General features: G+C 39.6%; 1 protein-coding gene across 9 annotated transcripts in view; it reads right to left on the bottom strand.

Annotated features, from left to right (window-relative positions):
• HECTD4 (HECT domain E3 ubiquitin protein ligase 4) overlaps window positions 1-15,685 on the bottom strand; it is a 230,032-nt gene that overhangs the window by 100,556 nt on the left and 113,791 nt on the right. For 6 of the 9 annotated variants that reach the window (XM_033220529.1, XM_033220530.1, XM_033220532.1 and 3 more), the window contains exons 12-21: window positions 15,131-15,363; window positions 14,611-14,756; window positions 11,803-11,873; window positions 10,770-10,875; window positions 10,080-10,200; window positions 8,982-9,110; window positions 6,277-6,401; window positions 4,106-4,259; window positions 3,486-3,586; window positions 1,261-1,459 (exon numbers count right to left, since the gene is read on the bottom strand). In XM_033220529.1, coding sequence (XP_033076420.1) covers window positions 1,261-1,459; window positions 3,486-3,586; window positions 4,106-4,259; window positions 6,277-6,401; window positions 8,982-9,110; window positions 10,080-10,200; window positions 10,770-10,875; window positions 11,803-11,873; window positions 14,611-14,756; window positions 15,131-15,363 — 1,385 coding nt within the window. The remainder of the gene's footprint in view (window positions 1-1,260; window positions 1,460-3,485; window positions 3,587-4,105; window positions 4,260-6,276; window positions 6,402-8,981; window positions 9,111-10,079; window positions 10,201-10,769; window positions 10,876-11,802; window positions 11,874-14,610; window positions 14,757-15,130; window positions 15,364-15,685) is intronic. The other 3 variants (XM_033220531.1, XM_033220534.1, XM_033220535.1) reach the window with 1 other exon arrangement.

The following is a 15,685-nucleotide window of genomic DNA, read 5'->3' as shown; positions in this document are numbered from 1 at the left end:
AATGTACTTTCATCCATGTAGTAAGCCTCTTTGTGCTTCATCATTTAACACTAATGTCTACTGCAGGCATAAGTCAGCGCATATCAGAAATGCAAAATACGGTTTTTAAAGGAGAAACAAAATGACACCAACTAAAACAGCAGACTCTCCCATTTCTTTATTAAGTCACTTCACCTGAACCTGGGAAATGGGGGTAGCCAATGCCAGGAGCTATGAATTACAGTGGACTGATGGTAGGAGATATGTTTCTGAAAGGCCTACTAAAGATCATCTCATATATTTTCTTGGTTCTAGCTAAGGTGAGTTTTGAGGACAAGGCTTTGGTGACACCTGGGAATCTTCACTATCCTAAAAGATAATGGGGAAGAGGATTCTATAACTTGCCCAGAAATGTGTTTCACCATCTCATAGTATATACAGTTAAGAAGTCCTTTATTTTTAATCTAAAAACCTCCCCGGATAGAATGTTTTAAAAAGCCAGCCTCAGAAGTCAGAATCCCCTGCTAGGATTTAAGCCCATTTGCCCTCACACAGTTCACAGGAGAGAGACACAATAGATCGCTAACAAGCTACATAAAAATAGTATGCACAAAGCTATTAGATAATCCTCCAGCTGTTCTTTCATATGTTACATATTTCATTAGCCTTTCCCCCTAAGACCACATGACAGGTTACAATTCAATAATTCTAAGTGGAAGAAAATGTTTCAACCCGTAAGATGCTTCCTTTTGTTCATAACTATTAAGCCACCAGGTTGGAAACTACTCTTCCTCAAAAAAAAAAAAAAAAAACAACAAATGTTTAAATAAATATAAACCAGATCCTAGCACCTCTGAAACCCTTCTAAAAAGCCACCTTTTCCCAAAAGATACATGAGAAGCCCCAAGAATTGGGCAGTGAGACCTTTCTAGATGAATGGACATCACACATCTGGGGGAACTTCAAGCACAGAGGGAGGGCAGGGGTAAGCAGAACGAAAAGGAACATTTCCTTCCACTCACATCTAAACACCTGAAAGCTTACAAAGTACACTTTCAACATATCATTAACACTGTTCTTAGACTGCAGAGGTGGTGTTTCTTTAACTTTCTTAAATCACTACCCTTCAAAGATAAGAACTTTATCTTAGGAAAGTTCTCCTTAGAGATAGCTGCAGACAGAAATCAGTCAAGAATGGTGACCAGCAGCAAAGAAAAATAAGAAGCATCTAAGAATCAGCTTACTTGAGGTGGAACCAATAATAACCCAATTCTTACTCACTTTGTCATAGTCATATTGTGAAGAGCATCTGCTATCAAATCTAAGGTACAGGCAGCGAGCTCCTGGGATATGGACCGTTTCTTTAAATTTATAGTTGTCTCTGACGGGGTGGACTGTTTCCACAGTCTTTCCAGCAGCCCATGGGGCAGGAATCTTTAAACCAGTGAGAAATCCTGGCTCTTCTTTCTCTTCTAACATTCTAAACAGAAATAGAGAAAGTGATTTAGCTTAGCAGCCAAGGAAAGGAAAAACAATATAAACATTAAATTGCTCTTTAATTTTCCACAGCATGCAGTATGATAACACTGAGGCTTTTACATGCTTGATATTAGTGGCAATCAGAAACATTTAAAAAATTTCCACATTTAAGGGTTTTTTCCTTCTTTCTTGTTAGATACTATATTTGCTTTTTTTTTTTCCTTTTTTGCCTTTTTCTAGGACAAGAAGCAGAGATATATTTTCATTTTTCTCTCTTTTTCTCAAGAGAGAAGCCCAATTGATATCCAACAGAAGATCTGATCAACTCTCATTTAAATGTATTCAGAAAAAAAAAAAGGTACTGTAAAGGATCTTTAAGATTGGCCACTTTGCAAATCCCACAGGGTTAGCATCCTGTAAAAATTTCCTTTTGTTGATATCTACATGCCAATTGTTGAAAACTCCAGGAGTCTACATAGCTACTTTTCACTGTAATTTTTACTAAGGAAACGTGCCTTCAAAGGTTCTCTTACCTACTATAACTGAACTCTCAAGGACAGCATGGAGCCTGAGGTTGCGGAATACAAACTCCTAAGATTTAAACTTAGTTGCCACGGAATTCTCTTATTCTTTCAACTCTGAAGCTTGAGCTGCAGAGCCTTACTGTCCAATACAGTAGCTACTAGTCACATGTGGCCATTTCAATTAAATTGAATTTAAATGAAATAAAATTTACAATTCAGCTCCTCAGTCACATTAGCTACACTGCAGATGCTCAATAACAACCTGTGGCTATGGAACTAGACAGCACAGATAGAAGTTTGCATCACTGCGAAAAGCTCAATTCCATAGCCCACTGCTCTAGAGAAACCCAGGAAATCTTTTTAAAAGACAGCTTTAATGCAACATAATTGACATAATAAATTGCACATATTTAAAGCATACAACTTGATAAGTTTGGACATTTGTTATACCATTAAGTTTCCTTCTTCCTCTTTGTAACCACTCCATTTCTCCCCCAGGTGATCATTTATTTGCTGTTACTAGAGATTAGTTTGCATTTTCTAGAGTTTTATATAAATGAAATAATATAGTACATGACCTAAGGGGATGTGGCTTCTTTCACTCAGGGTTAAGTATTTTGAGATTACATACACACTGTTGTATATAACAATAGTTCATTCCTTTTTATTGCTGATTAGAGTCCATTGTATAACTATATCACAATTTGCTTATCCATTCACTTACTGATGGGCATTTATGTTGTTTCCAGATGGACATTTATGCTGTTTCCAGTTTTGGGCTCTTCTAACCAAAACTGTTACGAACCTTAATGTAAAAGCTTTGTAAGAACCTATGCTTTCTTTTCTTGTGTGAATACCTAAAAGTGAAATAGTTCGGTCATACAATAGGTGTGTGTTTAAGTTTTTAAGAAACAGCCAGCAGGGTGCGGTGGCTCACGCTTGTAATCCCAGCACTTTGGGAGGCCGAGGTGGGTGGATCATGAGGTCAGGAGTTCAAAACCAGCCTGGCCAACATGGCAAGACCTCGTCTCTACTAAAAAATACAAAAATTAGCTGGGTATGGTGGCATACGCATGTAATCCTAGCTACTCATGAGGCTGAGGCAGGAGAATTGCTTGAACCCAGGAGGCAGAGGCTGCAGTGAGCTGAGATGAGCCACTGCACTCCAGCCTGGGTGACTGAGCAAGACTCCATCTCAGAAAAAAAAAAAAAAAAGAAACAGCCAAACTGCCTGTCAAAGTCATAATATTTTACATCCCCACTATTAGCATATGAGAATTTCAGATCAATTTTGAACTAATCTCTTGCTCCATGGGGAAATTTATTCTAACCAGTTGCTGTAAATCTACAAAGCAAGTTATAGTTATCTAAAATTTTCATTTCGAAGTCTTTTTCTTTTCACATAGATAATCCTTGCTAAAAATCTTTTTCATAAAAGGAGTACTAGGCTTTCACCAGAAGAAAACAAGAAAAGGGTTCCTGAAAGGAAGCAGCGTTCATTACCTCTCATCAGGGAACAGCCTGCACTTCTGGTCTGGTGCACCACATGGGGAACAGCCCACCTCAGCAAAAACCGGACACTGGGTTTTAAGCAGCAAAGCCGTCTGAAACACAAAACCATTATTATGTCTTCCAGTGCTACTGTCAGTTACCTAAATGGTATGAGAGCCAAACTTAGAGGTCTCTCTTAAATCATCTTTTTACAATCCTAGTCTGCTCTCCTTCACTAAGAAATGCTGTGCTACTTAGACCACTTAATATTATTTTACTTAATGCTGGAACGGAATGCATCATTTATATTAGCTACTATTAGCTGGCAAGGACTCAGGAGGCAAACTATAATGGTAGGTTTTTAGTAGCATTGTATATTAGCATTTTTATAGCTGATCAGCCATGAACACTTGCTAAAAGATTGCAGTTAGTAATTTAGTCAAACAAATAAAATGTTTTCCCTTGTTATTTGTTTATTTTTATGACACAATATTTGTCTTCGTTCCATCATTATTTCCCTTGGTTTCTGAAAGGCAGGATTACGTTTATTCTGCCTTCAGTGAAAGCAAACAGCCACCTTGTGAAGCAGGTTGGCCAAAAAGCAGTTCACTTTGGCACACCAAGGATCATACCTGGCTTGTATAGAGTACCAGCTGCACTAGCTGAGGCATCAGGGCATCGGCCATGATCAGAGTCTGTAAATTTGGATGCATCAGGGAGGTCAGTAACACTGGAAGAAGGTGACCAAGCATAGTAGCCTTAGTAACTTGTTCCAAGCCTTTTAACCTACAAAAAGTTCAAGAAAAACACACAGCCTAAGCAATGCCCAAACATATGAAGAAGCACTAATGTCATCTTTATCTGACAATTTCTCCTAAACTGCACCTCCTTAAACCACTTAAGCACTTTCAGTGATAGCAATTCAGTCCACAAATTTTCCACCTTCTGCCACTGAGGGAGAGGGGAAGAACAGAAAGAAAGCTGTTAATAGATTTCACCTTCAGTCTCTGATTTTTGCCAAAAAATTTATAAGGTGCCTTTTTTTTTTTTTTTTTGACAGGGTCTCACTCTGTCACCCAGGCTGGAGTGCAGTGGTACAATCACAGCTCATTGCAGCCGTGATCTCCTGGGTACAAGTGATCCTCCCACCTCGGCCTCCCAAACTGTTGGGATTACAGGTGTATGAACCACTTAGGTTCTAGGTTCTAGGTTGCTACATGGTGCATTTCATAGCACCTTTGAAGCACTTTACAAATGGATTCTAAAATGCCAATGGTTACTACCTGTAAAATTCCCTTGCCTCTGGGGCTGCTGGTCACTATGCTACACAGTGACTCTAAAAAGGAGGAATTGAATGGCTACAACATTGATTCACCTGCCCAGAGCTGTGACATCCATCACTGGTCTAGAGAAATTGAGGCTTGTCTGGGGCATGCAGAAGCAGGCAGATTTCTTCCCCCAATTTTTTTTTATTACGGTAAAATAAACACAGCATAACATTTACCATCTTAACCATTTTAAGTGTACATTTCAGTGTTATTAAATAATGTTGTGCAACCATCACCATCATCCATCTCCACAACTCTTTTTGTGTTGTAAAACCCAAACTCTATACCCATTAAGCAATAACTCCTCATTTTCCCCTTGCCCCCAGTCCCCTGTAAACACCATTCTACTTTCTGTCTCTATGATTTTGACTCATTTAAGTAGGCAAATTTTTAATTTATCTTTAAAATCACATTTTTAATATCCCTGTCCTCTGCTAGAAGAATTAAGGAATGCAGAAAGAAAGGATTATGTAAATTCCTTAAGGCTACTTAGGATATTAGTAGTGGAACCAGAAACCCAGGCTGTCCCATTAGACTGAACTACGTATTACTAAGCCTCAATGCAACACCTATCTGGGTTATATTATTCTCAATCCCAACCTCCTATCTGCTCTCTGGGAGTGGGTAAGAACCAAGTCCATAGGAACAGACAGGGTTACGGAAGCAAAAATTACACTGTAGGATTCTTTTAGATCTACAGCTCCAACACGCAAATCATCAAAAAACACAGTATGCAATGCACCTCTAAAATCAAACCAGAGCAGAATTTTTTTTTTTTTTTTTTGGGGATGGAGTCTCGCTCTGTCGCCCAGGCTGGAGTGCAGTGGCGCAATCTTGGCTCACTGCTGCAAGCTCCGCCTCCGGGGTTCAGGCCATTCTCCTGCCTTAGCCTCCCACTAGCTGGAACTACAGGTGCCTGCCACCGTGCCCAGCTAATTTTTTTTTCTTGTATTTTTAGTAAAGACGGGCTTACAGCAGAAATTTTAATGTGAAGGGCTGAGAAAGGGCTTTATTACTGTGAAAGAGAGGTCAGACATGTATTTGGAGAAGTAAAATTACAGTTAAATCTTGAGGTACCACATCAGTGTCATCCTTTGTGTAGCAGCTGATAAGTCACTTATTCCTCCCAAAAGTCTTTATCATGAGGAAACTAAGTGTGCATGGTGCTGACCTCGATAATTAAAGGAAAGGCCATTTTGGGAGTGATAGCGGTAGAAGTCTCAAGTGGCAGAGATTAGGCTGTGCCCTCCACAACTTCGCTACCCTTAGATCATGGCTATTGGCCCAATCTCACCTGAAAGCACACAAAAGAGTGTGACTGCACTTGGCTTTCAAACACTTGCCCTTTTAGCCTATTCTCACAAAAATCTCTCTATATAAAATTGATCCTTCTATATTCTAAAAATATTTAATTTCAATAAACAAATTTTTCTTCCCACAGGGCAGCTGGTCACAGCCCACCATCCATTCCTCACCTCTGCTCACGGTCTGCTATGTCACTATTTATGAGGGCAGTTGTGACCTGCTGTAGCATTTCCAACACTTCATCACATCCAGTCAGGATTTGGGTGGCAAGAGCCAAAATACTGACTTTTAGCTCCTAGGCAGAAAATATCATCATATTATTTTAAAGCTTTGTGACGAACATACGTTCACAATGACAACATGAAATGATGTATTTAATGATGCATTTCCAAATGAAATAATGAGGTGGCCAGAATAAGCCCAAAGCAGTAAATTCTGCTAGAATGACAAGTAGCAAATTGGGAGGCCAAGGTCTGGAGAGCTGACAGAAATACGCAGTATTTCAGAGGGATCACACTGAGTCCCTAGGAGAAAAGGTTCCCATCCCAGCCAGCACAAGAAATATCTCCCATCCCATCCAGCACAAGAGAGCTCCTGGTGGCCAGCCCAGAAACTGTCCAGGTGGAAGACTGCCTTGGGTGGTATGAGGATAGCTAAAGAGAAAAACAGAACAGTAAAATGCGCATGTAGAGGCGGTGAATAAAATGAGACAAAAACACAACATTCTGAAACAGTACAAGTGACCTTTTACTCAATGTCCTAAACCCATCACAGTTAAAAACAGGCAGTTAAAAAAATTCAATTAAGGTAGCAAGCAGTTACAGGCTATTAAATATTAAAATAACTATTACAGAGTTCGTGGGAGTACAAATAATAATGTGTTAAGAAGCACTAGCTAACATTATAGAAATGTTTAGTTTACAATGATTTTCAGTTAAAAAAATACAAACTCTTTAGGGGACATGTTTCCCCAGAAACCTAGACAGCTGAGCCTATTCAGCCTTTCCTAAGAGTCTTTACCTTTCTCTCTATGGTTTAATTAAGAATTTGCTAACGCTACGCCAGGCATGGTGGCTCATGCCTATAATCCTAGCACTTTGGGAGGCCGAGGCAGGTGGATCACTTGAGGTCAGGAGTTCAAAGACCAGTCTGGACAACACGTTAAACCCCATCTCTACTAAAAATACAAAAATTAGCTAGGCATGGTGGCACACATCTGTAATCCCAGCTACTCGGGAGACAGAGGCAGGAGAATCACTTGAACCCAGGAGATGGAGGTTGCAGTGAGCCAGACGGCACCACGGCACTCCAGCCTGGGCAACAAAGTGAGACTCCATCTCAAAAAAACAAAAAAACAAAAAAGAATCTACTAAGGCTAAAATTTAGCCTTCAAATAGAAAAAACTTTCTTACTGTTGGAATTTTCCGGGGTCTTTATTATGATTGTTATTATTTTTTGAGACAGAGTCTCATTCTGCCACCCAGGCTGGAGTGCAGTGGCGTGATCAGGGCTCCCTGCAACCTCTACCTCCTGGGTTCAAGCAATTCTCATGCCTCAGCCTCCCCAGTAGCTGGAATTACAGGGGAGTACCATCACGCCTGGCTAATTTTTGTATTTTTCAGTAGAGATGGGGTTTCGCCATGTTGGCCAGGCTGATCTTGAACTCTTGGCCTCAAGTGATCGACCTGCCTCAGCCTCCCAAAGTGCTGAGATTATAGGTGTCAGCCACCACACCCAGCTGTTATAAGTATTATTGAGTTTTTTTATCATTAAGAGAGTAGGAACTCTGAACTAATGATGAGCCAAATCATGTTTTAAGTCACACTAACGACATGCACGATCATCTACTGACTTCATGCCACATGGCAGCAAAGTGCCAGGTATTTACAGGGCTTGTTGTTAATACAGCAGCTTTACAAAGAAGATGTTATTGTCCCTTTTTACTGATGAGAAAACTAAGGCAAGAGAAGTTAAATAAATATTATCAACAACTTAAAAGTGCATGTATGTCTGCTTATTTGAAAATGGATTATACAGTGAGATAAACTCATAAGTACAATAAGTACAAACTATCAGATGTATGATTTAAATAGTATATATGCATGAAGGAGTAAGAAAGGGGCAAACTGCATTGGCTTTTATCTTTAACTATGGCTTCCTTGGTTGATTTTTCAGTGTGTTTAACATTTTAAGAAAGAATAAAGTTCTTGTTGATTTCTCTGATTCTCCCACAAAGATGAAATTCTGAAGAACAATGCAAACAACAGCCTTGAGCATCTGTCAAAATTATAACAACCACAGCTATAAAAAAATCTTTGGACTGCTATAAATTGTCATGTGGGAACAAGTTAGTGAGTTTACACAGAAGCTAATTTAAAAATAATTATAGAAAATGAAATTGACTATAGGTTTAGAAATTAGATTATTTCATACAAAGATTGTGAAAATTATCACCTTTTAAAAGTTATTTTAATCAAGAGAATATAATAAACCATCAAAAATTTTGAAATTATTTAATGCTCCAAGATTGATTTATACATACATGTATATATATATGTCTATGTAACTATAACTTTCAGGTACACATGAGATCACTTGTAAGTGCCATATTTTATAGTTCTTAAAAGAAGATGGAAGTAAACAAAGGCACAAAAAGGTTGACAGGAGCACATGGATGACACATTATGAGTGTCACAAGTAGGTGACTACTGAGCAATGACATAAAAAGTCTATGGAATGAGTGGCCTAATGTTACTTCTCACAAGAATATAAGCCACAAGGTGAATTCTGACATCATAATACACAGAAATTTAGCCAATTAAGCTGCTTTTCACACTGGGTAGAACGCATCGTTAAAATAAAGCTTGGTGTTTACCTGTACCTTCAATGTCTCTCCCTGCAAGGAGCTGTCACTGTCATCATTCTCATCAGGTTTAATCAAAATAGTGTTACTGAGAAGGTGATTCTGAACTGCCATCAGATAGCGCAGGCAGGAGGATGCAGCCTTTAATACAAATAAGGGCATTTAAATGATCTAAACCCTACTGAAAGAGGGATCATGTAATCCTCACGTTTTTAAAAGATTTTGACAAAGAAAACAAAAAGAGAAAGTACACAAAACAGACCAAGTTAGTTTTTCAGATGACTTATTTCCACATGACTTTCCATACATACTCTGACACATTTACTATAACTTTCTGCCTTTTGGTACACAACCCTCACTAATTAGAATACTTACTTGAATTTTTGCCTCTTAATAATTATTCTTCCCCCTCCCTCTCACACACATCTCCATTACAGAAGAATACCCAAACCCTTAAAAGAATCTTTTGATTCCTACTGGTCTCTATAAAACACTCATAGTTTAGAAAACAATGTAAAATTAAAAATTAATAAGGGAAAAACACTCTCACTAGATAAAACAAAAACCCCCAAATCTGATCAATTTATTGCATCAAGCAATTTAAGCAGGGGGAATAGTCTTTGGAAAGTTTTTCAAGTGCATTTGTCTAGTTCTACATTTCTAAGGTAAAGAGTCGTCCACTGACTTTCATAAATTATTATTATTATTATTATTATTTGAGACGGAGTCTTGCTCTGTCACCCAGGCTGGAGTGTGGTGGCGCGATCTTAGCTCACTGCAACCTCCACCTCCTGGGTTCACGTGATTGTCCTGCCTCAGCCTCTTAAGTAGCTGGGATTACCGATGTGCGCCATCACACCCTGCTAATTTTTGTATTATTAGTAGAGATGGGGTTTCACCATGTTGGTCAGACTGGTCTTGAACTCCTGACCTCAGGTGATCCACCCACCTTGGCCTCCCAAAGTGCTGGGATTACAGGCGTGAGCCACTGCGCCCGGCCTTTCATAAATTATTTTAAGTCTGTACGTATATACACACCTGTCAATACAATAAAATGAAAACAGGGATGCTTGATATAATTTTGCTTTCATTAAACACATTTTTACTTACAGGCACAGTTGAAAGGAGCTTTTGAAAATCATCTTTAGAGACAGTTTGGCACTTGGTGATTAAGATACAGGATTCTCGTACAACAATCTTCAGAATGTAGTGTAAAAGTTCATCATTTAGTCTTTAAAGTGCAGGAAAAATGTTTATTGATGGTTTATTCATAAAAGGATAAATTTTATATAATTAGTATAAGATGACAAATAGAAGATACATAATTGATTCTGTAAGCAAATCACCTTAATAATGCTAATAACTAGGTACACTATTTAAATCAAACTTATAGAAATCAAATGGCACCCAACTACAAAGTCAAAGTATTTTATAAATAACAGAAAAACAACACCTTCGTCCCCTTCACCAGCTCTAACACACATACTCAGCCTTTCTCATAAACCAGCAATTTGGACAGTACTCTGAACCAAGATCTCCTAAATAAATTCCATCTGTTATTTTTGCTAAAGACCCTTTCCCCAAGCCCAACTTACTTTACTAATTAAATTGAAATGTGCAATTATCATTTCTGAGGGGAACTACAGAATCTATTATCTTTCATCTGGTCCATGCTTTAGGTTTAACATGCTAATGGTCATATTAATTATAACAGGAGACTAAAGTTGATCAAACACATTGAAATGTAAACTAACAACTGAGAACACAAAGGCTAGGAGTGAATAATATAACTTGTGTCACCTGTAATGATCATCTTCATCACTGCCAAATCGGTTGTTTTGGAGCTGTTCGGCCAGGTTGGTTAGGATCACATCCCGTAGCTGGGAGAGTCCACTGTTTCTCTCTCCTAACACAGAACAAAGCTCCATCAACTACCCTGGTAATGACTCCTCGAAAACTGATGCTATTTTAAAAAGTTTTTAAACAAATAGATTGTCGGCAAGCTAGGGGCACCAGACATACGGACTTATACAAATAAAAGCAGCAAAAATGACATTACAACGAATCCGACTTTTTAACCAGCATCCTGATTAAAGTGTAACTACCTTCTTGATATATTATGAAGTGTGATTTTTCATTCCTTAATGTTGCTTTTAAATGCCAACTGTCTTTAACACAGTACCTTTTGTTGTGTTGTTTAGTGTAACTTAAAATGTTAGGCTCCAATGTGTGAAGACAAGTGGCTTAGAAATCACCAATAAGTGATCGTTTTATTTGTTAAACATCTACAGTCACATACATTATGCTAAGCAGTGGAGACAGTTTATAAAGCTTGAAGATATATAAAACACGGTTTTTGCTTTCAATCTGGTTGAAGTGTAAGCATATATGCAGATACATTCTTTCTTTCTTTCTGTCTTTTTGAGACAGGGTCTGGCTCTGTTGCCTAGGCTAAAGTGTAGTTGTGTCATCATAGCTCACTGCAGCCTCAACCTCCTGGGCGGAAGCAATCCTCCTGCCTCAGACTCCTGAGTAGCTGGGACAACAAGGTATGGGCCACCATAGCCAGCTAATTGTTTTTATTTTTTGTAGTGTCAGGGTCTTGCTATGCTGGCCAGGCTGGTCTTGAGCTCCTGGGTCAAGTGATCCTCCCGCTTTAGCCTACCAAAGTGCTGGGATTACAGGTGTGAACCACTGTGCCTGGCCTGCAATACATTTTTAAAATATGCTGACTAACATATATGAAGAAGTATCAATTATCTTAATATGCAGTTGTTTCCTTGGGGACAAAAAAAGGACGGCTGTTCAAAGATAATTAAAGGATAATTCTTACCTTCTGTTAAGACCAGTTTAAGTAAGTTATTGATTTCAGTTTCACCTGGGTACAAGATATTTAAACCAGAGCTGAAATGACAAAAAAGTCAAAAACATTTAAGCAAATGTTCTAGAAAATCAAAACTCTAAATATTTAAATTCTTATTTTTATTAAAGATGGCAATTTGATTATATAAAACTGTGAAAAAACTTTTTTTTTTTTTTGAGACGGAGTCTTGCTCTGTTGCCCAGGCTGGAGTGCAGTGGCCGCATCTCAGCTCACTGCAAGCTCCGCCTCCCGGGTTTACACCATTCTCCGGCCTCAGCCTCCCGAGTAGCTGGGACTACAGGTGCCCGCCACCGTGCCCGGCTAGATTTTTGTTATTTTTTTTTTTTAGTAGAGACGGGGTTTCACCGTGTTAGCCAGGATGGTCTCGATCTCCTGACCTCGTGATCCACCCGTCTCGGCCTCCCAAAGTGCTGGGATTACAGGCTTGAGCCACCGTGCCCGGCCGAAAAAACTTTTATCACTAAAAAGGCATTAAAAAAAATTTGAGACAGGGTCTCAATATGTTGCCCAGGTTAAACTCCTGAGCTCAAGCGATCCACCTGCCTTGTCCTCCCAAAGTGCTGGGATTGCAGGTGTGAGCTACTGCACCTGGCCTAAAAAGGCATTTGAACCTAAATTCACTGTCACGATACAGTCCAATCACTTCCCTGATAAATGTCATCCCTCTCCTCCTCTTCCTGTGAATTACCAAAATAAGTTACTTGGGGTTAGATGCAGAACTGGTTAAAGAGAACTGGTAAGCTATGAAAAGTCAATGTAGTCAAGCCTACATATATCAAATTGTGCCTCCCCCCAAAAAAATTAAGAAAGTAAATTTCTAATTCTCAGCTTTTTCAAAGAGAAGGGAAGAACAACATTGCAAATGGCATCAGAATCTTTTTTCTTTTCATTAATTTATTTGTGTGTGTGCGTGCGTGTGTGTGTGTTTTAGATAGGATCTCACTGTCGCGCAGGCTGGAGTGCATGGAGTGCAGTGGTGTGATCTCGGCACATTGCAGCCTTGACCTCCCAGGCTCAAGTGATCCTCCCACCTCAGTCTCCCAAATAGCTGGGACTACAGGTGCTTGCCAGGGCATTGGGCTAATTTTGTTTTTATTTTTATTTTTTTGTAGAGACAAGGTCTTACTATGTTGCCCAGACTGGTCTCAAACCTGGCCTCAGCGATCCTCCTGCCATGGCCCCTCAAAGTGCTGGGATTATAGGTATGAGCTACCACATTCAGCCTCTTTTCTTTTTTAATTGAGGTTTAACATTTAATCAAGTGCACATATTTACAGTGTATAATCTGATAAGTCTGACATATATATACACCAAAGAAACCATCACCATAATCAAGATAGTGAATATACCCATCCCCTCCAAAAGTTTCCTCAGAGCACCAGATTTCAATCACTGCCTTAATGCTCCACAGAAAGAGATTGAAGCATAATGCACTGTGGAAGGAAAACAACTTCCTGTCATCTATGCTCACCCCTGTCATACAGATCTTTCAGACCAACCATTCAGCTCTCTCTTGGAAACTAAATTATAGTTATAGTCACTTTAAGGCTGTATTCCTGTATAAAAGCTCGCTGAGGCCAGGCATGGTGGCTCACACCTGTAATCCCAGCACTTTGGGAGGCCAAGGTGGGTGGATCATCTGAGGTCAGGAGTTTGAGACCAGCCTGGCCAACATGGTGAAACCCCATCTCTACTAAAAATACAAAAATTAGCCAGGCGTGATGGCACATGACGGTAATCCCAACTACTTGAGAGGCTGAGGCAGGAGAATCACTCGAACCCGGGAGGCGGAGGTTGCGGTGAGCTGAAATCGCACCACTGCACTCGAGCCTGGGCAACAAGAGTAAAACTCTGTCTCAAAAAAGCAAAAAGAAAAAAGCTCACTGAACTAAAAAAAACACAAAAAGGCCGGGCACGGTGGCTCACGCCTGTAATCCCAGCACTTTGGGAGGCCGAGACGGGCGGATCACGAGGTCAGGAGATCGACACTATCCTGGCTAACACGGTGAAACCCCGTCTCTACTAAAAATACAAAAAATTGCCGGGCGCGGTGGCGGGCGCCTGTAGTCCAGCTACTCAGGAGGCTGAGGCAGGACAATGGCGTGAATCTGGGAGGCGGAGCTTGCAGTGAGCCGAGATTGCGCCACTGCACTCCAGCCTGGGGCACAGAGCAAGACTCCGTCTCAAAAAAAAAAAAAAGACTGAAAAGAAATAGAAAATGGCCTATAAATTCTGCTCTCTTGTCTCAAAAGCTTTAAACAGGTTGATAAAGACTTGCATTTTTGAGCACTTACTTTGCATCAGGCCTTACCTTAGGAAAACCTCACAAACCCATAAAATAGGTGCTATTTTTATGCTCATCTTACAGCTAAGGAAATGCGAACCTTAAACCAAGGTCACACTAGTGAGTGGCAAAGTCTAGAACCCAGATCTACCTGTTGCCAAAGCCTGCTTCTTAACCACCCTGCCACACTCTGCAAAATGAGAACATCAGCCTGCAAATAATCAAAATATCCACTTAAAGGGTTTTTTTTTTTTTTTTAAGATCCAAACAGTGAGATAAGGAAATGCAGGTACACAGTTGGCTTTAAAGGTGGGGCTACAAATCCCTCTCCAGTGAAAGTATCCCCAATCCATGAGGTCCTGACTGTGGGATGGGGTAAGAGGCATTTATACTACCAGCTTTCAGGCAAGATTACAATGCCTTGCAGAAGAACCATTTTGCAGAGAGCATTATGAAAATCATTAGCTGTTTACCTGATGGCAAGGCAGACTTCCTTCTGAATTTCAGGGCAAATTTGATCTTTTGGTGCCATCAACAACTGCCAAAGAAGCAATCCCGACCGTCGAATGATGTCTCGATTCCTTTCAGTTTGTGGGCTGAAGAAAAATTTAAATACCACCTACAGAAACATAAGGAGTCTATCTAAAAATGCTAATTCTACTGGGGATAAAATTATCCTTACAAAGAAAGTACACGGTAGATACCCTATGAACAAATAACCAGGTGGATTTTTTTTAACCACAATCTCTTCTATTGTGTAATGGTATAATTATAGGAAATATTTTACATATATTAATTGTAATAAGCTATGTATAGCAATACTCCATTAATCACAGTGCAATGAATATGATAATTCTAACTACAGGATTAGAAGGTGGTAGGATACAGAACAGGAAAGTCATTAAATTTTTCTGGTAAAAATGAACTGGCTGAAGCCAAGGTTTGCGTTTCCTTTTCTCTATCATCTTATTTATCTCAAAACAATGTATTTACCTGAAAGACAACGAGAATGCAGCGTATAATACAGGTATCTCCATTAACCATAGCCTTCTCCATAATGTCACAAATACTGCTAAGATGGTGTGCTTCAATTGGATGCTGCTTGCCCAAGACACTTGTGATTGGAAGATTGGGGTTGGTGGCAAGAAGATTAAGTTGGTGTATGCACATCGCACCAACGTGGTGCAATAATTGGTTTATAACCTCATTCGTGGTTATAGCCTCTTCTAGAAGATGAAAAGGAAACTGAGTGAGGAAAGACATCTCTATGGGTGGTCCCCAAAGAATAGACCTCTGACATACAAAAGGTGTGTGCACACTAGAAAAGGGTATTTTGGCTATAATCTCTTTCACTGCTGCCAGAGAACCCTTCTCCCTGCCACAGGTGCTGGGGTGAAAACACTTCGGGAGTTCTTTTGTTTGGAACGGAAGTAGCTACCACTTACTGAGCCCTTTTTATACGCTGAAGAATGGGCTGAATGCTTTACATGGTTCTCAACTTAAGACTATTTTAGCCCTGTTTTATAGAGCAATAAACCAAGAGTCAGA

The sequence above is a fragment of the Trachypithecus francoisi genome, unplaced genomic scaffold, assembly GCF_009764315.1.
Source record: "Trachypithecus francoisi isolate TF-2019V2 unplaced genomic scaffold, Tfra_2.0 Lachesis_group11, whole genome shotgun sequence".
NCBI classification, from domain to species: domain Eukaryota; kingdom Metazoa; phylum Chordata; class Mammalia; order Primates; family Cercopithecidae; genus Trachypithecus; species Trachypithecus francoisi.
Note: the sequence above shows the minus strand (reverse complement) of the source record. Positions and strands in the feature narration are given on the sequence as shown.